The 25,358-nt window shown below is 44.1% G+C and overlaps 1 protein-coding gene across 2 annotated transcripts in view; it reads left to right on the top strand.

Moving 5' to 3' along the window:
• Window positions 1-25,158, top strand: part of TRAF5 (TNF receptor associated factor 5) — a 57,022-nt gene extending 31,864 nt beyond the window's left edge. For both annotated transcript variants that reach the window (XM_040351491.1, XM_040351490.1), the window contains exons 3-11: window positions 1,561-1,618; window positions 3,549-3,650; window positions 5,413-5,577; window positions 9,801-9,878; window positions 11,723-11,797; window positions 16,601-16,693; window positions 19,741-19,881; window positions 22,015-22,183; window positions 24,229-25,158. In XM_040351491.1, the coding sequence (XP_040207425.1) occupies window positions 1,561-1,618; window positions 3,549-3,650; window positions 5,413-5,577; window positions 9,801-9,878; window positions 11,723-11,797; window positions 16,601-16,693; window positions 19,741-19,881; window positions 22,015-22,183; window positions 24,229-24,809 (1,462 nt within the window). In that variant the 3' untranslated portion in view covers window positions 24,810-25,158. The remainder of the gene's footprint in view (window positions 1-1,560; window positions 1,619-3,548; window positions 3,651-5,412; window positions 5,578-9,800; window positions 9,879-11,722; window positions 11,798-16,600; window positions 16,694-19,740; window positions 19,882-22,014; window positions 22,184-24,228) is intronic.
• Window positions 25,159-25,358: the final 200 nt, after the last annotated feature.

The raw sequence follows: 25,358 nt of genomic DNA, 5'->3' as shown, positions 1-25,358 counted from the left end.
AGAGAGACGAGCGATCGCTCGTCCTCTGCTGCGATCGGCGCTGGACTCCAGGACAGGTAAGTGTCCTAATATTAAAAGTCAGCAGCTGCAGTATTTGTAGCTGCTGGCTTTTAATATTTTTTTCCCATGGCACATCCGCTTTAAGGATGCAATTCTAGGCCGGCCGCTAGGTGGCGAGGCCATTGCGGCCGGCCTAGAATATGCAAATGAACACTTACGGCGATCCACGAACGGTCCGACGGGCCCGTCGCGCTAAATCTACATCGTTTACGTCGAGTTATGCCGCGTAAAAATAGGGCTGAGTCCTATTTGACTAAGCCCTATTAAGTATGGCCGACGTTCCCGCGTCGAAATTTTCAACTAACTTGGGAGATTTGCGGCAGTGTAACTTAACTCTGAAAAGTTAAGTTGCCCTCGGCGGCTGTGGATCTGGCCCAAAAATCCCAATAAACGCATATTGATTGGTTTGTGCAAAAGTTATAGGGTCTTCAAACTATGGGATTTTTTTTTTTACTGGTAATGTTGGCGATCAGCGACTTAGCGGGACTGCGATATTGCGGCGGACAAATCGAACACCTAACTGACACTTTTTGGGGACCAGTGACATTATTACAGTGATCAGTGCTAAAAATATGCACTTTCACAAGGGGTTAACATCAGGGATGATCAAAGGGTTAAATGTAAGCCTAGGGAGTGTTTTCTAACTGTGGGGGAGGGGATTTCACTGCATGAAGACATGGATTGGTGTTTCTGCTTCACAGGGACACACGATCCATGTTTTCTGTACTCACAGACTGTCATTCTGCCTGAACGAACGATTCGGCGGGTCCCGGTGGACATCGAGTCTACCGGGACTGTGTGTTAAACCGTAAATCTGTTAAATATCTTTACATTTTCTGACCATTTTAATTTTTAGCAGCAGAGTCACTTTAAAATGTATGGCAGTGGAGTCGCTATGGGGGTGCAGACCACACCAGGGTGACACTATCAGGTAGGAAGTGATATCCGGCCATGATGGTGTCACCCCCAGAAGTGACAGCGCAGAAATCGGTGCGCTGGCACCAACCGCATCATTTACATGGGCTGGTTTAGGGTGCGCACCTGTGACCCTGCACTGCTGGCGTGAAACTAGCCTGCCCAGCACCCTGCAAGGCTCTGTGGCAGGCTAGACAGGAGAGATCCCGATGCCCTAGCCTGCCCAGTGTCTACTCCGCAGTGACAGAACAAAGCACTGTGGTTAGTATGGGAGAGCCATGCCTATGCTCTAGCCTGCTCATTGCCCTACTGCCTGTTCTGCTGTGACTCTGCTGCGGCAGGACAGAGCAGATGTTCAAATTTGCTGTTTGCTTATTAGTTGTTAACGCACTACTATTGGCAATATATGCAGTATTATATGGGTTACACCATGTTTTACCGGATCAGGTAACACCAACCCTAGTGACGCCACCGGACTAAATTCCATATTATTATTGTTATTATTATAATCATTATTATCTAATTGGTCATAATTAATTAATGCAAAATATAATGGTAACATCCTTTCTTGTTTTTCTGCTGCAGTGAATGCTTTATCTTATCACAGTGTCCTATCGACAAAGAAGACATTAAACCCCAAGAGGTATGGTTGTCTGTAAGATTACTTTGACTGCAAGCCCCGTTTTTGCGTAAGAGAAACATACGCCAATCTTCAAGCTGGTTTCAGGGCAGTGATGTCACTTAAAGCTATATGCTCAGCTTCACTGCAGTGGCACCAAGACTGCAACGGAAATTCCGACCGTGTGCTTGCTCCATTGGACTTTTGCTGTCGGAATTTCCACCAGGAAAAGATTGAGAGCTGGTTCTCAAATTTTCAGACGGAAAAAATTCCTATTGGAAAATCCGATCGTCTGTAGCAATTCCGATGCGCAAAACTCCGATGCATGCTCGGAAACAGTTTGACGCATGCTCGGAAGCATTAAACTTAATTTTCGGCTCGTCGTAGTGTTGTACGTCACCACGTTCTTGACGGTCGAAAATTCCAAAAACGTTTGTGTGACTGTGTGTATGCAAGACAAGCTTGAGCGGAAATTTGATCGGGTGTACAGGACATTAGAGTCCCCAGAGTTCTCCCTTACATCAGAGTAAGGGAACTCTGTGGACTCTAATGTAAAGGGAGACTCTTGTGATTAACTTAATTTGATTAGAAATTGTATTTAATAGCAAAATATATGTATAGTTCATACGATGGAAAAAGATTGCTGTCCTCCGCTAAAGTGTTCGGGTTTGACTTGAAGAAAAGGTGGCAACCCTAGACACATCGCTCCTACACTGCCCCTGCCCATTGGAATGAATGGGCAATGCTTCCGAAGTGCCACAACACGGGTGCTCTTAACTCCTTTTTGGGGGTTAAAAGCGCCCGCTAGTGGTGAAAACAGTGGTAAAGCACTGCTAAAACTAGCGGCGCTTTTACACTGGGTCGGCGGGTCCGTTAACAGTAAAGCAGCCTTACTGCGTGCATCATCTCAAGTGTGCAAGGCAGTCAGGTTACTTTCATACTGGGGCCGCAGCCGTGTTGGCACTAAAGCGCCGCTCATTTTAAGGGGGGTTAAATGCGCCCGTGTTGTGGCGCTTCCGAATCACTTTTCAGGTGCTTCGGAAGAGCTGCCCATGCATTGCAATGGGCAGGGGCGGTATAGGAGTGATGTATACAGTGCTCCTACACTACCCCAAAAATGCTGCTTGCAGGACTTTTTTTCCCCATCCTGTAAAAAAAATATTAAAAGTCAGCAGCTACAAATACTGCAGCTGCTGACTTTTAATATTGGGACACTTACCTGTCCTGGAGTCCAGCGCCGTCCGCAGCAGAGGACGAGCGATCGCTCGTCACTCTGCTGCCCCCCACCCCCCGCCATCCTCGGTGAGGGAACCAGGAAGTGAAGCGCTCCGGCTTCGCTGCCCGGTTCCCTACGGCGCATGCACGAGTTGCGCTGCGCCTGCTGATTGGCTCCCGCTGTTCTCTGGGAGCCGAGTGTTCCCAAAGCACAACGGGGGGGAGGACGGTAGGTGACGTCCTGCCCGCAGACTGTGGCCGGAAGTGGGTGCAAATACCTGTCTTTAGACAGGTATCTGCACCCCGCTCCCACCTGAAAGGTGTCAAATGTGACACCGGAGGGGGGGAGGGGGTTCAGCGGGAGTTACACTTTAGGGTGGAGCTCCGCTTTAACAGATGCTATTTCTAGCGCTAAAACGTCTGAAAACTGCTTCAGTGTGAAAGGGGTCTTACAGATTGCATTTTTTTTTTTTTTTTTTTTTTTTTTCACTTTTTGCATTTACTGTATTTTTTTTTTTTAATATAGCTTTACCTTCAAAAGGGGCCTGCCTACATTGATTTAGCAGGACTTAATTTTCTGAATAAAGTTTCACTTTAAGTAAACTAAATGTCATTCAGTTAGGATTTTACATCTATTCTGAGTAAATCAGTATATGAAGGGAATTTGAGCCGTGCAAATACACCCTGTTGTAGAACAATAAAAGCACTAATGATGTTCCTGTTTTTTTTCCCTTTGCAGATATTTAAAGACAATTGCTGTAAAAGAGAAGTCCTGAACTTACTGGTTTTCTGCAGAAATTCCCCTGAATGTGACGCAAAAGTGATGCTAGGGAGGTTCCAGGTAGAGAATAGTTTTTTATCCTTTTTTTTTTTTTTTATACACACAGTGCCTTGAAAAGTATTCATACCCCTTGAAATTTTCCACATTTTGTCATGTTACAACTAAAATACTAAAAAAAGTGGAAGGAAAATTATAAATGGTTTCCTTTTTTTTTTTTTTACAATTAAATATCTGAAAATGTGGCTCACATTTGTATTCTGCCCCCTTTACTCTGATACCTCTAACTAAAATCTGGTGGAACCAACTGCCTCCAGAAGTCACCTAATTCGTAAATAGAGTCCACCTGTGTGTAATTTAATCTCAGTATAAATACAGCTGTTCTGTGAAGCCCTCAGAGATTTGTTAGATAACCTTAGTGAACAAACAGCATCATGAAGGCCAAGGAACCCACCAGACAGGTCAGGGATAAAGTTGTGGAGAAGTATAAAGCAGGGTTAGGTTATAAAAAAAATCCCAAGCTTGGAACATCTCACAGAGCTCTGTTCAATCCATCATCCGAAAATAGAAAGCGTACGGCACAACTGCAAACCTACCGAGAAATGACCGTCCACCTAAACTGACAGGTCAGGCAAGGAGAGCATTAATCAGAGAAGCAGCCAACAGGCCCATGGTAACTCTGGAGGAGCTGCAGAGATCCACAGCTTAGGTGGGAGAATCTGTCCACAGAACAACTATTAGTTGTGCGCTCCACAAATCTGGTCTTTATTGAAGAATGGCAAGAAGAAATACTTTGTTGAAAGAAAGCCATAAGAAGTCCAGGTTGTAGTTTGCGAGAAGCCATGTGGGGGACACAGCAAACATATGGAAGAAGGTGCTCTGGTCAGATGAGACCAAAATTGAACTTTATGGCCTAAAAGAAAAACGCTATGTTTATCCACCCACTGAAGTACCCCAGTAACTGACTTCAATCTGTTATTCTCCTATAGGATCATCTCACCCAGTGCTCCTATGAGGAATTGAACTAAGGACTAGTGAGTTGGGCTTTGAAGGCACACGATACAAAAATTATAGAAAACTAGAAAAATGTATTATAGGTACAGAAATATCATAGAAACCGTTATGAATAAAAAATCACAAAGTGAAGTTCAATTGACAACTGGTTTACCACACACGGTTCACATTCATTGTATAGTTCTAACATAAAAAGCTTAAGATAAGAAGCATAATTATAAAAACGTTATATCACAAGTGACCAGATGGTTGTCCAGAGGACTAGGAGGATTTGCTCGACATGTTGCGCGCTTTATGGAATTAGCGCTTCCTCAGGAGCATAGATATTTCATTAAGGGGTATCCCACGTTGGTGGTAATCAACGAGCGGTCTCTTATTGGCCTATCACTGATTGTAATTCACAAGGAAATTTGTCTCAACCAGATAGGAGAGTGTAATCATAAGAATGCAGAACTAAATTGCATGCAGTGGTAGGGCAGTTGATTGCTGGTAAGCAACGAACAATGAATCTAATCCAGGTATATGTTCACACACTCAGCTAGTGCATACAGTGTATTAAACCGGACATGAAAGAACAGATGGGTAAATCTGTCTGAATAATCGCCTACCTAACTGACCTTAGTCCATGGATATGGAAAGGATAATAGGTGGAGGCGTTAAAGTCCTTAATATTGCAGTACAGTGTATAGCTGAGTGTGTCCCTGGTATCAGAGTAGCGCCAGTACTCTTTATGGCCTAAAAGAAAAACGCTATGTTTATCCACCCACTGAAGTACCCCAGTAACTGACTTCAATCTGTTATTCTCCTACAGGATCATCTCACCCAGTGCTCCTATGAAGTGGTTCTGTGCAGTAACAAAGGATGTCACGAAAAAGTCTGCAGAAAAGACCTGGAACACCATTTATTAACACAGTGCAAGCTAAGAGACGAGGCGTGCCAATACTGCAGCAAAAGCATGACATCGATTGACCTACAGGTAGTATGAGGACTTCCTCTATATTACCACATGCAGAGAAACCCAATAAGATTAAAGTGAACGTAAACCCTCACATATATCCAGTGAAGTGAACAGCCTCAGATGATACACAGGGATAAAACAAATCTCCCTACATAAGTTTTACATGTATATCTGCTGTCTTCATCTTTATATATTCTTTAGAAAGTGAACATTGTGTTAGAATTTGTTCTTCCTGTTTCAGCTGTGGGAGTGGAGTCCTGGCATACACTGTGTGACAGCTGATTGGAGGAAAGGAACACCCCCCCCCTCCTTCACATAGGCAGAGGAACTAAGATATCTGCAGAGCTGTGCTGTGAATAGACAAGCTCTCTGCTAATCTATTTATAGCACCCTTTCTGACACAACTTTTCAGTTGCTTTTATCTCATGTGTCAGAGAACGTGTTAGAAGTTATCATGCTGATAACAGAAGAACGGAGCAGCAGAAAATCACAGGACTTAGTGCTTTGGAGAGAGATAAGTAAACACTGCACATATATATATGTGCCCAGGTCATGAATCCGGTTTATATCCATTTTAATAAAGTGGTTCTAAAAACAAATGAAACCACCACATCTAAGGACTGTAAGTTGCAAAACATTGCATTTTTGTTTTTGGGTTTAGTTACCCTTTAAACCCTCTGTGTGATGCATACCTGACTTTTTTCCCCCACTTCCTGACCTGGTACCATATTGAGTGTCAGGAAGTGACAGAATTTCCCACAGTGGGGTCACTACAGCTTTTAGCGATGAAATAGGATCTATGAATGGAGGGGTGGACTTTTAATTTATCTGCCTATCCTCCATTTATGATCCTGTTTCATTAATAAAAAGTGTGTGTGTGGGGGGGGGGGGGGGGGTGACAGTGGAGAGTTCAATGAATGCAGAAGCCAACAACACACTGTAGATCTATAATACAGGGTCAACAAAGCGCTGTGGGGTTTCTAAAAAGATGGCAGGAGCCATTTGCCTGTACATTGTCTCTTTGACTGGAATGTCTTGACATATTGAAAGGCAGCTAGGGTTGTAAATTTCAGCTTGAGTTATTGAGCTCTGCAAAGTAAATAAACAAGGAGTAGCCCATCTCCACCTGCTGGCTGAATGTGAATTTACTAAATAAATACAGTATATACTGTATATGTATAAATACATATTTAGCTGGCTTTAAACATAAGAGGAAACATTGGCCCAGATTCAGGTAGGGGCGCGCACTGGTATGGCGGTGCAGCGTACCGTTTTTACGCTATGCCTCCGTAAATTACTGGAGCTACACGTCATTCACGAAGCATTTGCTCCGTAATTTGCTCCGTAATCTGCTCCGTTTCGTAAAAGGGGCCGACGTAAGTAATTTAAATGATCCCGTAGGGGGCGTGGATCATTTAAATTAGGCGCGTTCCCACGCCGAACGTACTGCGCATGCTCCGTCGGGAAAATACCCCGACGTGCATTGCGGTAAATGACGTCGCAAGGACGTCATTGGCTTCGACGTGAACGTAAATGGCGTCCAGCGCCATTCACGAACGAGTTACGCAAATGACGCAAATTTTGAAAATCGCGACGCGGGAACGACGTCCATACTTACCATTGGTTGCCCCTCCTAATAGCAGGAGCAGCCTTACGGCGAAAACGACGTACGCAAACGACGTAAAAAACGAGTGCCGGCCGTGCGTACGTTTGTGAATCGGCGTTAGTATGCAATTTGCATACTGTACACTGACAACTACGGGTGCGCCACCTAGCGGCCAGCGTCAGAATGCACCCTAAGATACGACCGCATAAGAGACTTATGCCAGTTGTATCTTAGGCTACAGTCGGCGTATCTAGCTTTCTGAATACAGAAAGTATATACGCCGGCGCTACTTAGCAATTACGCTGCGTATCTATGGATACGCAGGTGTAATTGCTTGCTGAATCTACCCCATTGTCTTTTTTTAAAATAATTTTTATCTTAATTTCTATAACCTTATAGTAGAATCTTTTGGAAGGAGTTAATTTCAGGCTTTTAAGGTGCGCGAAATAAACAGTAATTGACCATATTAAATTATTATTATTTTTTTGAAATACAAACACTAAAATATTCCATATTAAAAAACAGATAGGCTATTAGCATGGTCCTGTTGTCTTTATTTTCACAGCCGTACAAAGGTAAACACTTTCAACATGTTTCACCCAGTGGGGCTTCTTCGGGGTGAAATAACCGCTGATGCTTTAGAAACCTGTGTAAATGGGCCTGAAAGCTGGACATAGTCTGGAGAAAGGCAATCTACATGGCTCTTAGCTGGAGCCACGTGGGTCAGACTATGTCCAGCTTTTAGGCACATTTAAAGATTGCTACTAACTTTCTTAGTGAATGAGCACCCCTGTGTGGCACTACCCCCGAAAGAGCTGCTGGTTTGTTTTGGGAGGCATGTTACCTCTATTTCCTCGCCGTCTAGGGTATCAGATGAGAGTTGAGAAAAAGTTCAATGTCCACACTTCAGACTTCTTTTTCTTTGCCTTATTTGCCCAACTTGGTAAAAGAATAAAAGTAGTAGTTGAAGAGGTGGAAGGATAATAGGTAACAGGTTCAGGTGTACAACTTTTGTTTGGGAACACTCCTGCTTCCAGCAACGCAGCTTTCGTCGCCACTATAGCCAGAGTGGGTATTGTGCACCTGGATAGGCCTCTCTCACTAGCCTAGAAGCCAGGATGTCACACGGAATCTTGGTAAAGTCTCTGCCACAGACCTTCCCACAGATGGAGGTACATTCGGTCTAAAATCCTCTCATCACAGGATTAAGCACCCGGATTACTCCTGATCAACTTCTTGTGAACTGACAGGCGACCATCATTCAGCCTTTCAGTAATGGTGCGTTTTTCGATGAAGTTCAAGGCCTCTCCTGAGATACCAGCCTCTTGCTCGGTGCCCTCCAAAACAGGTTCTTCATCGAGTGGCTTCCTCCCTCAGGACGGACAGCTCAGGACCACTATGCAAACGTAGACCCAGTCTGACTACCGGGCCTACTTAGCAGATCACAGCTCCGGACCAACGTGGTCCAGGAGCCAGGAACCCTTGTACACGCACCCCTGGCCAGAAAGGCCACACACGGAGGGGGGGGGGGGGTTGGTACGACAGACCCAGGATCAGCGACGACCCCGGACTAGTGACGTCTGTCCCTTAAAGCGGAGTTCCGGCCACAATTTCACTTTTTAAATATAAATACCCCTGTAATACACAAGCTTAATGTAGTCTAGTAAAAAAGGTCCGTTTTGTTAGGTTGTTACAGCATTTAGACACTTTATAACATAGAAATTGACTGGGGCCATCTTAAGTGTGGGCATCATGAAGCCAGACTGTATGACTTCCTGGATTTCAGCCTTGCAGATCTCGCACATGGTCAGTGCTGCACAAGCAGTGTAATGGACAGTACAGCTGCTGAAACCTGATCTGAAACCTAAGTCACATGATTCTTCGAGACTGGGGAGTGCACAGACTCCTGGAAAGTTACACCCACTACATTCCCAGGAGTCTGTGCGGTGTAGGTTAGGAAGCTTAAGCACCTAGGTGCAGGAAGAGGGAAGATTAACTATTCTGCCTAGCAACAACACTTTGAAGACATCTAAAAATGTATTTATTTTTCTTAAAGGACTAATGACATTTTTTTAAAACTACCGATGTAATGTTATATTTATGGGTGGAACTCCACTTTAAGTACTCCTCCCCAGCGTGCACAGTCGGACGATCAACTCCCTCTGATTGGCTGCTGAAAGTGAACACCCAAAACACCTTGACCTGACTGCTGCCACCCTCGGCCTGGGGCGGTAACAGCACCCCAGACAACAATAGTGGTCACTCACAGTACAGCCATGTCTGGAACAGAGGCCCAAATTAACTAACTCTCAGACTACCCTCTAAATTGAAAGCAGCGCCGGCTAGAAAGTAGCAGGCTGCTACACCTGTGTCCTCTTGTACCTCCTGTGGTCACACTAGAGTCGTTTACTTGACACAAATTTGAGACTGTATTACCCTTCTAACTGATTGATGATAAACCACAGGTTCTTAGATTATCAGTGGTTATTTTGCCCTAAAGAAGCCCCACTGGGCCAAACATGTTGGGAGTGTTACCTTCTTATTTGTTGCTGATAATGTTATTGTACACCCACCCTACCAATTGAGTTATAGTAGATTCTGTGGCTGTGTTTATCAGTTTTATTTTCTATTTTAGGTTCACCTTAAAAAGTATTGTCCGTTGTATCCGGTTTCATGTCCCAACAACTGCAGTAATACTTGTTCAAGAGAAGAAGTAAGTATATTGGCTTTTCTGCAGACTCTCTTAAAGTGTATGTATTGTCAAAAAAAAATTATGGATAAAGATCGGACATCTTAAGGCCCCCTACACATGGGGCGGCCTCGGCCAGGAGTCTGCTTGCTCAGCAGGGGGGTTGTCTTCTAATCTAGGACGGACACAGACACAGCCCATTCTTTTCTATGGACGGTCAGACTGCCATCTGATCTGATCCACCCAGACGGAGGGGAAGGGATCCCCATCAGTGTTGCCAACCGTCAGTATTTTTACTGGCAGACAGTAAAAAAACTGGCAATTTTCTCCTGCCAGTAAATGTCAGTAAAAGTAAAAGGTTGCCAGTAAAAAATATGGCTGTGACGCTCAGCTTGGTCCGGAGGTGAGACCATCTGAGTGCCTACTACCGTGTGATCGGATGGCTCTGGCGGAGGCAGTGCCTGAGCATGTCGCATGATGTCATGGTGCAATGGAGCCAAGCAGAGCGGCCAGTGCCTCGTGTGCAGGTCTGCGGTATAGGAGCAAGGCAGGCTGGGACCGGGACTGTCAGTGCTGTTTAGACTTGAGTGGACTGGAGGGATCACTAGGCTTGGAGAGAGACTATCACTGTGACTCAGCATGGGATATGTTGTGTCGGTGAGGTCTCATCATCATCTGTGCTACTGCACACTGCTGTCAGTGTTACTGTGAGAGTCAATTTTATGTGTGTGTCACTCATTTTAATTTCTTGCCCTCCAGCCTGTCCCTGAGCTACTTACTATATCGAAAATAAAATAGAATATACGTTTTTTGCCTTATTATCAACCTTAAATCATATTGCATAATACTCGAATTTGCACTTAAAACTGTAATTTTATAACTTTTGGAAATGCCAGTAAAAACTTGGCTGTGCCAGTAAATTTTGGGTGTTTTATCAGTAAATTTCAATCTGGTAGGTTGGCAACGCTGATCCCTATCCGTCTGTTTTAATGGGATTGGATCGGATTGGATGTAAGCTCCATAGAGAAGAATGGAGAGTCTGCTAGTGTAAAAGGGGCCTTACATTTACATGCCGCGTTTAGCGGTGTTTAGCCGCGTTTGCGTTTAGAAGCGTTTCAATAAAAAAAAAAAAATGTTGGTGTCTGAAACGTGGACATTTTCTGCGTCTGAACCCATTTTTTTTGCTTTCAAAGAAACCCTGTTAAACGCAACTGCCTAGAAACGGCAATAAACAAAACTGTGTAGGATAACATTGAATGTGCTCAGGGACAGTTGAAAAAAGCGCCCAACTGCCTCTAAACGTACGTATAGCAGCGTCCCGTGTACATGGGGCCTTAAGGTAAACGCTGCTATAATATTTTTCCGTCTGAATATTTTGTTTGTTGGCTCAAACTTGTGTTGCATACACACGGTCGCACAAAATTCCGACCGTCAAGAACACAGTGACATACAACACTACCGAGAAGGAGCCGAGAAAAATGAAGTTCAATGACTCTGAGCATGCGTCAAAATGATTCAGAGCATGCACGTTTTTTTGCGCGTCGGAATTGCATAGAGATGATCGGAATTTCCAACAAGAACTTTTCTTGTCGGAAAAATTGAGAACCAGCTCTCAAATTTTTGCTGTTGGAAATTCCGACAGAAAAAGTCCGATGGAGCCTACACATGGTTGGAATTTCCAACCAAAAGCTCACATCAAACTTTTCTTGACGGAGATTTCGACCGCGTGTATGCAGCATAAGAATTTCTATTTAAAGTTTATCTTAAAAGTGAAGCCCAGCTGCTCTCAGGTATCTATTCCATACAAGATTCTTTTTTTTTACATATCCCTGTGATTTTGATTAGAGATGAATGTATTTGTTTTGCAGATGGATGAACATCTCATCGTCTGTCCTGAAGCTGAGGTAGATTGTCCTTTCTCCAATTATGGCTGCTATGTGAAGGTAAGTACTAGGTAGCGAAAACAATAGTTTCTTGTGTTCCAGAAGTGGTTTGGGGTTGATTTAAACAATATTGAGAAAAATAAAGTGTCAGTGTCACCACTGGCAGCAAGATTACATTTTTCTTACAGCTCAAGAACCCACATGCACTATAGCCAAAAGAATGAGGGCAATCCAAACTATGGTGTTTCCATTGAAGGGTTAATACTACAGCATACAAAATGTTTCAGACAATTGTGCCCTTCCAACTTTGTGACCACAGTTTGGAGAAGCATGAGATATGGTACCAGCACCTCAGGGAACTACGTAAGAGGGTCCAATGCTTTATTTTATGATGACATCACAGCAGAAGATAGTGAAGTTTTGGAGCCACACAGGACCCCTTGATCAACGTTGCTATCTTCATACAATATAGCATTGGACCCAATTATGGTTTTCCGTGGTGTGCTGGTGACATATCTCTTCTTTGAAGTCTTTCCGGTCTTCATCCGGTGGTCGCTATAGCACTCGCTCACTCTTCAGTCATATTCAGGAGCGCATGCATGGGGAATATTGCTCTGGGTACAGTTTGGAGAAGGTAATTTTTTGAGCACAAAGTCAGCTTCATAAAGACATGGATGAATAGTTTGATATGGAGGAACTTTCACAGAGCCCTGACCTCAACCCTACTGAACATCTTTGGGATGCCAACTGCGAGTGAGATGTTCTCATCCAACATCAGTACTCAATCTCAGAAATGCTCCTTTGGCTAAAATTGCTCACATTTCCTCAGATACACTCGAAAAGAAAGTCTTCCCAGAGGAATGGAAGCCATTATAGCCACAAACTGGTAGAAGCCAACTACATATTAATGGCCATGGTTTTGGAATGGTCATATTGGTGTTATGCTTTCTGCTGAATATACTCCCCTTTGCTCTACTGCTGCGCTATACACTCACTGTGAATACATGGTACTTCAAAGTATGACTTTCAGGCCTGGTGACAGTGGTCAGCAGGAAAAATTGGGGAGAGTGGATCTTCCTAATGGTGACACAGAAAGCTATAAAAACCTCAAAGTATTCAACCCGTCCTGCACACCTCATATGCCTTTTATGAAAAGTGGGTGTATGGCCAATGGCAGGGGTCTCCAAACTTTCCAAGCAAAAGGCCAGTTTACTGTTCTTTAGATTTTTAGAGGGCCAGACTGTTGCTAGTGGGAGTAGAATATGCCCCAGTGTGAGTAAACAATGTCTGTGGTTAATGACAAAGGGGGGGGTGTAATGGCGCTTGCAACAGGATCTAATTAAAACTAAATATCAATAACGATTTCCATAATGTGAATAAGTTGTCAGGAAAATGTGCTCCACTGGTTCCTGTGTAAAATGTGTTCCACTCTGAATAAAATCATATACCCACCCAACATTAACTGAGTAATGTGGAGAGTAGTAAGAGTGGATAAATGATGAAAAAAAGACAAATGTGCCAGTGACCCGCACAATATTAATAGCGAGTGATCTGGAATCGTTCAGATAAAATTAACAAGCAGTAGCTATCTTCATAAACATATAACATATAATAGTGCAAATATGCAAATGAGCTCAAACCAATCCAAAGTGCATAGTGCAATAAATGAATAATATCCATAAAAGTGAAAGAAACATCAAAAAGTGGAAGAAATATAAATAAAATTCCAATCCATGCATAAAAGTGAAAAACAATTCAATCCATAAATGACTGCAGTAAAAAATGTCCCATATAATTCACCAAGGAATTAAAAAAAAAAAAAAAATATCAAGAAATGTCAATATAAAAAAATATATATATATATATATATAAGAAACGTGTCCAGTGCAATAATAACGTGAAGATGAAAAACAATCCAATCCAATAGTCAAGAATGCAATATCAAGCAAAGAATGAATGAATATAAAGTGCATCTGTGCTTCACTTCTATTAAGATTCCATGATGAGTGCTTCAGTGCAAAGTAAAAAACATGCTTCCAAAATGACAGACTCCAAACCTTTCCACAGTGCAGTAGTGAAGATGGAAATAGTTAATACAAGCCCCTTACCTTGAAGCAGCTTGTATGTAAGCCTTATAACATGTAAATGAAGGATGTCCCACAGCCAGCCTGCCGTTCTTACACTGCATAAGACCATTCACAATTTAAAACTAAAAACAGTTAAAATACTTACAGACAGAGCTGTATAAACAGAATGTCTGTGGTTAGTAGGAGAAGCATTAGTGTCCCTTTGTTGGTGTCAGTGCGAGGAATATCTCCTCTATCTTTACTGTCAGTGGCAGGATTAGTGCCCCATTGTTGTTGGTATCAGTCCCATTGTTGGAGTCAGTGGTAGTAATAGTGCTCCGTTGTTGGTGTCAGTGGGAGGAATAGTGCCAACCATCCTTGGTGTCATTGGGAGGAATAGTGCCCCATTTGTGGTGTCAGTGGAAGGAATGATGCCTGTGACGGGAGGGCCTGTGGAATCCAGAATCCTTTGGAAAGGTTGGGAAACCCTTGTTACAGCTCCTCATGCACCTCTTTTGTCTAAGTCACCCTGTGCCATCCTGGCACAGGGCGACTGAGAAAATATAGCTTGGATTGCTTAAAATGGGACAGTAATATTTATCCACAATATCTCCCAGGATATATGTAAAGACTATTCTTGGGTTGTTTGATTCTGGACTAAACATGTTAGTTAGAGAGCTGATCACATTGGCCTCTATACAATGTAGGAGACAGGCTGACTCCTGCTGGAGCTCCTGCCCTGACGGGCACCGAGTCACATCCGCTGCTTTAACCACTTAAGCCCCGGACCATATTGCTGCCTAAAGACCCAAGGGGTTTTTACAGTTCGGGACAGCGTCGATTTAACAGACAATTGCGCGGTTGTGCGACGTGGCTCCCAAACAAAATTGGCGTCCTTTTTTCCCCACAAATAGAGCTTTCTTTTGGTGGTATTTGATCACCTGTGCGGTTTTTATTTTTTGCGCTATAAACAAAAATAGAGCGACAATTTTGAAAAAAAATCAATATTTTTTACTTTTTGCTGTAATAAATATCCCCCAAAAACATATATAATTATTTTTTTCCTCAGTTTAGGCCGATACGTATTCTTCTACCTATTTTTGGTAAAAAAAAAATCGCAATAATCGTTTATCGGTTGGTTTGCGCCAAATTTATAGCGTTTACAAAATAGGGGATAGTTTTTTTTTTTTTTTACTACTAATGGCGGCGATCAGCGATTTTTTTCGTGACTGCGACATTATGGCGGACACTTCGGACAATTTTGACACATTTTTGGGACCATTGTCATTTTCACAGCAAAAAATGCATTTAAATTGCATTCTTTATTGTGAAAATGACAATTGCAGTTTGGGAGTTAAACACAGGGGGCGCTGTAACATTTAGTGTTCACTTTGTGTGTGTTTACTAGTGTAGGGGGGTGTGGCTGTAGGAATGACATCATCGATCGGGTCTTCCCTATAAAGGGAATCACACGATCGATGCGCCGCCACAGGGAAGCACGGGGAAGCCGTGTTTACACACGGCTCTCCCCGTTCTTCAGCTCCGGGGAGCGATCGCGACGGAGCGGCTAAAAACAAATAGCCGCGCCGTCGTCCCGGATCGCTCCCCGAGCGGACCCGACCTCCGCATGTACCGGGGGGGGTCCCGATCGGACCCCCCACCCACGTCTAGCAGAGGACGTACAGGTACGTACATGTGCCTGTCCGTGCCATTCTGCTGACGTATATCTACATGAGGAGGTCGGGAAGTGGTTAAGGGATTAGTTAATTAGCTCATGTTAATTTATGTTTCTGGTTACAAGTGTATTGTTAGAGTAATATGAGAAGGGTGGCGGAACCTCCTCTTTAACTGTATATAAGACTTGTATTCGGGTTCTAATAAACCGTCCATGTTCAGCAACTAAACAAGTATCATCTTGTTTTGTGCTTGTGAGCGGTTGGAATATCAGATATCTAGATTCAGACTGGGAGGAAGTGGTATATGACGAAAGCACTCAAGCGGCGTATGGGACGTTTCGGTACAATGCCTTATCGGTGTTGTTCGTGAGTGCCCTCATATCATTGGGAAGAATAATGCCCCAAGGGTTGTGCCCCAAGGCAAGCTAAGGTCCACATCTGGCCCACGGACTGCACTTTGGTGACCACTGGCAACTGTTAATGTAAAGTTTTCTAAAGATGTGAGTTAGCCAGCAGTGTCATTTTCCGATGTTTCTGGAGCACGAGGGTCCCTTTCATCTAAATCTGTCACCTTGAAAAGGGGGACCCTTGTGCTCCTGACATGTTGATGGTTAACATACCTCTCTAACTCATTTGGAGTGCTGGTCATATTTTGTATTTTAGCAATAAAAACACAACAGGGGTTCTAATTGCTCACACAATCTCTTTAGATGCATGTTAACACATGCCCACTCCCATTTAGCACTGGAACTAAGCCAGAACCCTGAAAATTAAAGCTCCCCTGGTAATTTTTTTTATAGTTTGAGGTATACAGTGAAGACAGGTTAGAACCTCTGTCCAATTTTTTAATGCTGCCTGTGTTTCTTTTGCCCAGGAAATGAGAGACAGGCTGCCAAGTTGGGTCACAGACAGGAATAAAAGCTTTTTTAGGAGGATGGAAAGGGTTAAAATCTCTGTCAGTATTTTATTGTCTATTTCCCCCGGAGAGATGTCCACTCATTTCCACAAGGAGACAATAAAACCCCAAAATTGATTCTAACCACTCAATCCAAAACCAAAATAAAAAAAATGTGGCTAGAGTTCTGCCTAAACTTTACAATGCTTTTCCCTTGTCTTTGCAGGTGAAAAAGGGAAAACTGAGAATGCATGAAGAGGCTTTTCTCAAAGACCACATGCTCTATGTACTGAACAGAAACACCAAGCTTGAGAAGCAGGTAAACACGGAGTGGAACTTCAGTATTTTTTTCATCTTTCCCGCTATTAAATCTTCTGCCCTTGTTGTTTTAACTTTGGATATTAAAATATATATTTTTTCTGACAGTAAATACCTTATACAGCCCACTTCCTGTCTCTTGTCTGGTAAAAAGCCTAGAATTATGAAATCATGCACAGCTCTCTCTCACACTCGTGTGAGAGTTTACCAAGAAGGGAGGGGATGAGTCATAAGAGAGCCAAGAGAGCTGCAGAGCTGGAGGTGTGTCTGTGTAAATCCAGGAAGTGAACAGGCAGCAGAATCAGCTGCCCACAGTTAAAATGGATGCAGCCAGACTCAGTGCAGGGAGATTTCTGCAGCATATTTTGCAAGTACAGAATCCCAGTATATATAAAATTCAAAGTGGTTGGAGGGAAGCTTCAGAATGGCAAAGATGTTTTTAGTACAAATTATGTGAGCAGACTGCAGCTCCCCTTTAAGATGATTGTAAACCCATTTTTTTTAAAACACCAACCTTTTTATATTTATCTGCTCTCAGGTACCCCACCGGTGCTCCTATCTCCACCCCCCCCCCCTCCTGTCAAGTGCCCACCACATAGCAAGCTGCTTGCTATGAGGATGCTTGTGCAGGCTCGCTTCCGAGTCGGCTCTATGTGTCCATTGACCCACAAAACACGGCTTGACCTGGGTTTGCCCCCCGCTCCCTCCTCACTGGCTGTGATTGACAGCAGTAGGAGCCAATGGCTCCTGCCGCTATCTCTGAACCAATGAGTAGGGAGAGACCTGATGCTCTTGGGCACAGCACTGTATCAAGATCAGCAGGTAAGTATGAAGGGGAGCTGTGCTCAAAAGGTTTTTAACCACTTTAGCTACGGATGGTTTACCCTCCTCCAATGAGCAGGCTGTTTTTTGCGATATGGCACTGTGTTACTTTAACTGACAATTGCACGGTCATGCGACACTGTTCCCAAATAAATAAATATAATATTTTTCCCCACATAAAATGGATCTTTCTATTGGTGTATTTGATCACCTCTGCGGTTTGTATATTTTGCTCTGTAAACAAAAAAAGAGTGGCAATTTAAAAAAATAAAACAATATTTTTTACTTTCTACTATAAAACATACCCAATAAAAAAAATGTAAAAAATCTAATTCCTTCATCAATTTATTCTACTACATATTTTTGGTAAAAAAAATCACAATAAGCATATATTGATTGGTTTGCATAAAAGTTATAGCGTCTACAAACTATGGGATATTTTTATGGAATTTTTATTGATTTTTTACTTGTAATGGCCGCGGCCGATCAGCGACTTATAGCGGGACTGTGATATTGAAGCGGACAAATCGGACACCTAACCGACACTTTTGACACTTTATTGAGAACCAGTGACACTAATACAGTACAGTGCAAAAAATATGCACTGTCACTGTACTAATGACACTGGCAGGGAAGGGGATAACATCTAGGGTAATCAAGGTGTTAAATGTGTGGCCAACACGTGTTACTGTGTGTGCTGCTTTTACTAAGAAATGTGCTGTTTTTAACTCCCTGCTTGGCAGGAAAAAAAATGGCACATTGCTGCTGTCAAAAGAGAGCCTTGTGTTTGTTTACCTACACAAGGCTCTCTTCATTAATGTCCGGAGCCGATCATGGGGTGCCGGAAATCCGACTGCTGATTGATTGGTGCTGCAGCCAACAGCTGCTGATTGGTTGGTGCTGCAGCCACTCTCAGCACAGCTGGGGCGGCAGGGGGTGCGCGGGTGTGTGCTCTACCACAGCACGCGGATCATGTACTGGGTAGCAGAGTGGCCGCCCTGCCGCAGTATATCTTTGGTGGGTGGACTGCAAGCGGCTAACCTTAGCGCAGAGAATGCATTAGGGTAAAAAAAAAACTTCAACCCGGAATCCGGGTAGGGTACTGCAGCGTAGCCTAGTACCGGGACACATTCCGGTACTTGGCTCCACTAATTAATTCTGTCCGGTGCGGGTGGAGCAATCTCCTGTCTGCCCCGCCCCCTCTGCGTGTGTCGGCTTTTCTTCCATAGGCAGTGTGATGAGAGGCTTCTGGGTTGGCCGGAGCTGCTGCCAATCACCCCGTGCACTCCCAGAAATGCTCTCCGAGTGCCACCCTCCTAGTGACCAAAGATGCCACGTATGCCCCGCCCCCTGTAATGTGCGTCTGCTCCCAGCGCACCCGAGCTACAGGGATCTATTGAACAAGTAGTGATCTATGGGGACACCTGATGTGGGGGGCTCTGATGGGGACACCTGCTGTGGGGTCTCTGATGGGGGACACCTGCTGTAAGGGGGCTCTGATGGGGGACACCTGCTGTGGGGGGCTCTGAAGGGGGACATCTGCTGGGGGGGGGCTCTGATGGGGGACACCTGCTGGGGGGAGACTCTGATGGGGGACACTAATGAAGACTTCTTAGGGGAGCATCTCTGTGTTTGAGTCACAGCCATAGAAACATGTGTAAAGGGGAGGAGTTAGTAAGATGACCACGCCCACATGGGGGGCGCCGGCAATTTTTCTGCACCCATGCGTCTGTGACCCTAGGATCGGCCCTGGTGCTTTGTGTATTTCTTCCAGATCTGTGCTGTAATGCAGTGTGAGACTTCCCCTCTGTGTAGGAGATTCCTGTAATAAAGGCCGGTCACTGCTGCTCTCTTTCCTTGTGCAAAGTGACTGATACTGTCTCTCCCCCTCCTGTATTTTTCTGCAGGCAGTTTAAAGTGGGTGGAGTCTGAGTTTTGTTATTTCAGATTTGTTTAAATTCGTTACTATTGTAATTCAGATCCAATCCGAATTTCCGAATAAAGAAAAACTCTTCTGAATTTCGATCCCGAATGAAACAAACCACACATGCCTGAACAAGAGATACGTTTATTTGTCTTTTACATGTATGGCCAAAATTGGTAAAGATTGGGCCACCTTATGCTAAAGCATATACTCAAGACAATTTTTTACATACAGTACCTCATGTTTTTTGTACAAGTTTTTTTGTATCATCACTGATTTTAGTGTATTGTATTCTTCACAAGATGCTGGATTTGAAGGACAGTCTGGAACTCAAAGAGAGCACGATTCAAGAGCTGTCAAACACTGTCAAATGGTGTGAGAAGGAATGTCGTCAATTTGTGCAGCTTGGGGTCACCAATGGAAATCACGTTTCCAGCTCACAGGTGAGAAGCAGACCCATCACTGGAAACCTTTTATTCTGATGAAGGCAGATTGTAGTCGAAACACAGCAAACACAGAGAACATACATACATCTCCCAGATATCAACCAGTTCACCTATCTCTTCATTTTATTGGGAATACCTAAGGCACATATGTAGAGCACAAGGCCCACAGGCCAAATTTGTCTCTCCATGCCTTGCCATGTGGCCCTCACACTCAGTTTTGCAGCCAAAACATGGCGGAACTACATTCCACCATCTCCGGCTCTCACACTCCGTAACCCTTCCCTTCGGCGGCTCTTTACCCATGTTATCAGCTGTGTCCAATCACAGCATAACACATGTAAACAAGGACAGCGTGTGAGAAGAGGAGAGCCGGTCAGCAGCATTTCCTCACAGTGTAGATCTGCACACATAATCAGGGCACTGATCATCAGTGCCTTGATTATCAGTGTTGCCCCAACAGTGCCCAGCAGTGATACCAGTCAGTGCATAGCATTAATGCCAGTCAGTGTCCAGCAGCCAATCAGTGCTGCCTTTCAGTGCCCAATAAAGCGGAGGTCCACACAAAATTGCAACCTCCGCTTTTTCGGAATCCTCCCCCCCTCCGGTGTCACATTTGGCACCTTTCAGGGGGAGGGGGTACAGGTATTTGCACCCACTTCCAGGCATAGAATCCCAAAGCTTAACTTCCTGATTCCCTCACCGAGAATGGCGGCGGGGGCAGCCGAGAGCCGAGCGATTGGTCGGCTTCGGCTCACGACATCGCGGGCACCCTGGACAGGTAAGTGTCCATTTATTAAAAGTCAGCAGCTGCAGTATTTGTAGCTGCTGGCTTTTAATTTTTTTTTTTTTAGGCGGACCTCCGCTTTAATGCCTGCCCATCAGTACTGCCTATCCATGTCCATAAGTGTCGCCTATCAGTGACCATCAGTACCACCTATCGGTGTTCATCAGTACCGCTTATTAGTGCAGCATATCAGTGCCCATCAGTGTGGCATGTTAGTGCCTCCTCATCAGTGCCCATCATTGCTGCCTCATCAGCACACATCAGGGAAGAACAAAAATTACTTATTTACAAAATTTTATAACAAAAAATAAGAAAAACTTTTTATTTTTTTCAAAATTGTCAGTATATTGGTTCTGTTTTTTGAGGAAAGTAAAAAAAAAACAGTGGTGATTAAATAATACCAAAAGAAAAAGCTTTCTGTCAAAAAATGCAAAAACATTTTGTTTGGGTAATGCCCCAGCCCCTGTAGTCTAGCGATCTTGTGTGGTAGACTGTTCCTGACTTCATCACACCCTTATGCCTCGTACACACAATGTTTTTTCTCGGCAGGAAAAAAAAACAATGTTTTTCCCGACGGCATTCCTCTCAAGCCTGCCTTGCATACTCACGTTCAGGCCAAATACCGCCCGTCCAAAGCGCAGTGACGTACACCACGTACAACAGGACTATAAAGGGGAAGTTCCATTCAAACGGCGCCATCCTTTGGGCTGATCCTCGTGTTAGTAAAAGTTTGGTGAGAGATGATTCGCGCTTTTCAGCCTTGTGCTTTTCAGTCCGTTACAGCGTGACGAATGTTCTATCTCCATTACGAATGCTAGTGTTATCAGAACGAGCGCTCCCCTCTCATACTTGATTCTGAGCATGCACATTTTTTTCCCCCTTGGAAAAGCGTGCACATGACTGGTTTTCCCAAAGGGAAAAAGTCCACCGGGGAATCCCGATGGGAAAAAAGCTGGTTCTTTTTTTTTTTTCGACAGTTTGATTGTCGGGAAAACTGCGATGGAGCATACACATGGACGGTTTTCCCGGCCAAAAGCTCTCATGGCAGTTTTCCAGACAGGAAAAACGGTCATGTGTACGAGGCAATAGATCTGCTCTGGATGTGAAAACGTCAGGAACAGTCCACCGCTGGATCATGGGAGAGTGCCATTTGCCATTGGAGTTGAGGATCGGGTGAGTATAATGCTTTCTGGTTGCCCCTTGACAAAATGACCAGCTGACCCAATAAGTGCGGGCACAGCCTCACTGCATGGGAAACAAATTGCCCTGGGTTCATCTTTAAGATGAAAAATCAGACCATGTGTAAGTACTTTTATAACAACTGTCAGTTGCTTTTTCTTTTCTAGATTCTGACCAGTTACATGGAGAAGGCTTCCCGGCTGGAAGAACAAGTGATGCAGTTAGTACAGTTAATAAGTGAAGAGCAGAGCCGCAATGACTTGAAGCCGCTAATTGAGGCCATTGAGTGTATCAAGCAGAAGGTGACCGCCATTGAAAACTACAAGGAACGCATAGGTATGTATCCACTCTCAGCGTCCTGGAGAAACTTATTAAGAATGGTCTGCAGATGAGGAACAGTTTGCAGTCTTGTCTCTATTGGCTTACAGCTTCATTTGCTGCATAGAACATTTTCTTATCACACCACCTAAAACACAGGTGTCCCTCCAGGCCATTTCATGTGGCCCTCGCACCTCTCACGTCACGAGGGCTAAATCGCCTATACCTTTTATATTCTCTGTACTTGGCTTCCTAGGTTTGCACACCTGCCAATTCTCCTAATAAAATTGTTTCTTATCATAACAGGAGGAGTGAGATAACCGCTACTGTAGCAACAGTCCAATTCCAAAGCTAGCCATAGACATTGGAGAACGGTGACCTGAAAATGCATGGTCCTATCAGATCATGATGCCTGTTTCTTCCATAAAGAAGAATGCTTTAGTCACATAGGCATTCCTATTTAAAGCATAAAGAGCTGCGCAAGGAGATTCCTTTTTCCACTTTTTAGGGGTTTTGTTAGCTGGTCTGTAAACAATGGCTCATTATTTATTCGATCATAAAAAAGTGGATTGGCAAACTATCAACTAATGTTTATGGCTATCTCAAGGTAGACAGGGATAATTGAGATATCACTTATTAGTGGACTGTGTAGTGCTTCTTTGTTAATCATGCTTTTCAGTAAGGCTTCATGCACACTAGAAAGCTAAAAACTGCTAAAAAACACTGGATATAAAAAGCTAATAATTTAGCGTTTTTTTCCCAGCATTTAGCATTGTTCAGCACAGAGTGTAAGCTACATTTGGTAGCGTTAGCTTTAAGGAGCAGGCCAGCGTCCTTCACAACCAGTGAATAGCTGGTTGTTAAGGTGTGGGCCGGCAAGCCGTCCACCGCATCCTTAACAACCAGTGTGTGCGTTTTTATTTACTGTTTGACCCTTTTTTTAATGTACCCCTACTCATTCACATGGCAGGGCAGGATCTGGGGATCCCCTTATTAAAGGAGGCTTTCAGATTCCGATAAGCCCCCCTGCCCGCAGACCCCCACAACCACCAGCCAGGGTTGTGGGGAAGAGGCCCTTGTTCACATCAACATGGGGACAAGGTGCTTTGGGGGGCAGAGCCCCCCTCCCCAAAGCACCCCCCATGTTGAGGGCATGTGGCCTGGTATAGTTTAGAAGGGGGGGCTGCTTGCTTGTCCCCTCCTTTCCTGACCTGCCAAACTTCATGCTTGGATAAGGGTCTAGTATGGATCATGGGGGAGACCCCATGCCATTTTTTTACATGTTGACCCGATGTTCCTAGTATGATATTCCATTTTTTGACAATTTTTTTTATTTATTTTTTGCCGGCACTGCTTGTTTTTACATTCAGCTGTCAGCAGAAAGCCCGCTGATAGCTGATGATTCATCTGTTGTTAAGGACGTGGTGACCGGCTTTCCAGCCAGCTCCCTAACAACCAGCTATTCACTGGATGGTAAGGATGCCGGTGGCCTCTGCTTACAAAGAAAAAAAAAGAAAAAACAACCTTTCACTAAGAATTACATAGACTGCGCTCTTCAGGACACCTGCCACGATGTTCCCTTAAACACGCTGACACTAGCATAAGAGAGATGGCACCAGCACATAGCCTCTAGGATCTCTCACACGAGTCTATACTCACTAATGTCCTTGGATGATTGTCTGCCTCCTAATATCTTCCAGACACTTTCTCACAGTGGTACCAGACTAGATCCTCAAATGACAGCCCCTTAGGCAACGTCAGCAAACTCTCAGTAGAATATGCCTCCAGCTAGCCCATCTAAGGCCTCAGTGAACCACAACCACATGGCAGCATGGCCTAGGGGCACACAGAAAAACCCATCAGAGTTTATTTTCCGACGGAAAAACCTGTTGTGTGTACGCAGGATTAGTGTGCCCTTTCTTCATAGCTTACTACCTGCTTGCACTAACGAATCCTGGTGAGAACTGTAAGTTCTCCTTAGTGCTCTAACCATTACAGAGCTTTGACTTTGCAGCTAGTTTTAGAGTTCGACAATCCTTACTCTTCTTTAATTTCTTGATCAGACAACCTGGAGAACCAGTTCAACAAGCAAAATGAGCAGATTAACCTCCACAAAACTCAGCTCAGCAGCAACGAGGAGCGATTCAGACTTTTAGAAAGCACCTGCTACAATGGCAAGCTGATCTGGAAAGTCACAGACTACGAGAGGAAGAAGAGGGAGGCGGTAGAAGGTCGTGTGGTCTCCATCTATAGTCAACACTTTTACACCAGCCGGTGTGGTTACCGCCTGTGTGCTCGGGCCTACCTCAATGGGGATGGTTCAGGCAAAGGAAACTATTTATCACTTTACTTTGTAGTCATGAAAGGAGAGTTTGACTCACTTCTCTCCTGGCCTTTCAAGCAGAAGGTCACATTGATGATTCTTGACCAGAGTGGGAAAAAGAACAATATCGTGGATGTTTTCAAATCTGACCCCCATAGCAGCAGTTTTAAAAGGCCGGAAGGGGAAATGAACATTGCCTCCGGATGTCCACGCTTTGTGTCTCACAACCAGCTAGAGATTCCAAAGAATGGCTGCTATATTAAAGACGATACCTTGTTCATTAAAGTTGTTGTGGATCTCACTGATCTGGAAGAGTTATAAGGACATCAGTAAAAACCTGAAAGACTTGGATTTGGAAGAGGAAGGATTACTTTCTGAATTTAGCATTCTAAAAAAGTATCATGAAAGTAAAGCTGTAAATTTCACCTATTGAAGGCAAAGTGAAAAGTTTTCTTGCTAGCCCTCTCTCCCACGGATACTTACTTTCCTAGTGCCCCAACACCAACTCGTTCACCTGCGAGAGTCAGGTGTGAAACAACCCTGTGTAAGCTCATGTTCATTCATGTTCGGATGTCCAACACGGCATCATGGGTTAAAGTAGAACTTTTTCCCCCCCTTTTGGATAGAGTAAGGGAGGGTTATAACCCCCAATAAGGTTTTTTTTTTTTGCCATCTGTGCCTCATTGGGGAGATTTACCGTCACTTCCTGTCCTATAGCCAAACAGGAAGTGAGGGGAAATCCCTACAAATTTTGGGAATCCCTTGGGGACCCCCAGGTCACCAGAACTAGTGTCCCCATTGGAAGATTTCCCCTCTATTACTTTTTTGAGGACAACCCAAAATTTGGGATTTTCTTTAAGGCCCCGTACA

Source organism: Rana temporaria, chromosome 4 (genome assembly GCF_905171775.1).
Source record: "Rana temporaria chromosome 4, aRanTem1.1, whole genome shotgun sequence".
NCBI lineage: Eukaryota > Metazoa > Chordata > Amphibia > Anura > Ranidae > Rana > Rana temporaria.
This window is presented reverse-complemented; position numbering and strand designations above follow the sequence as displayed.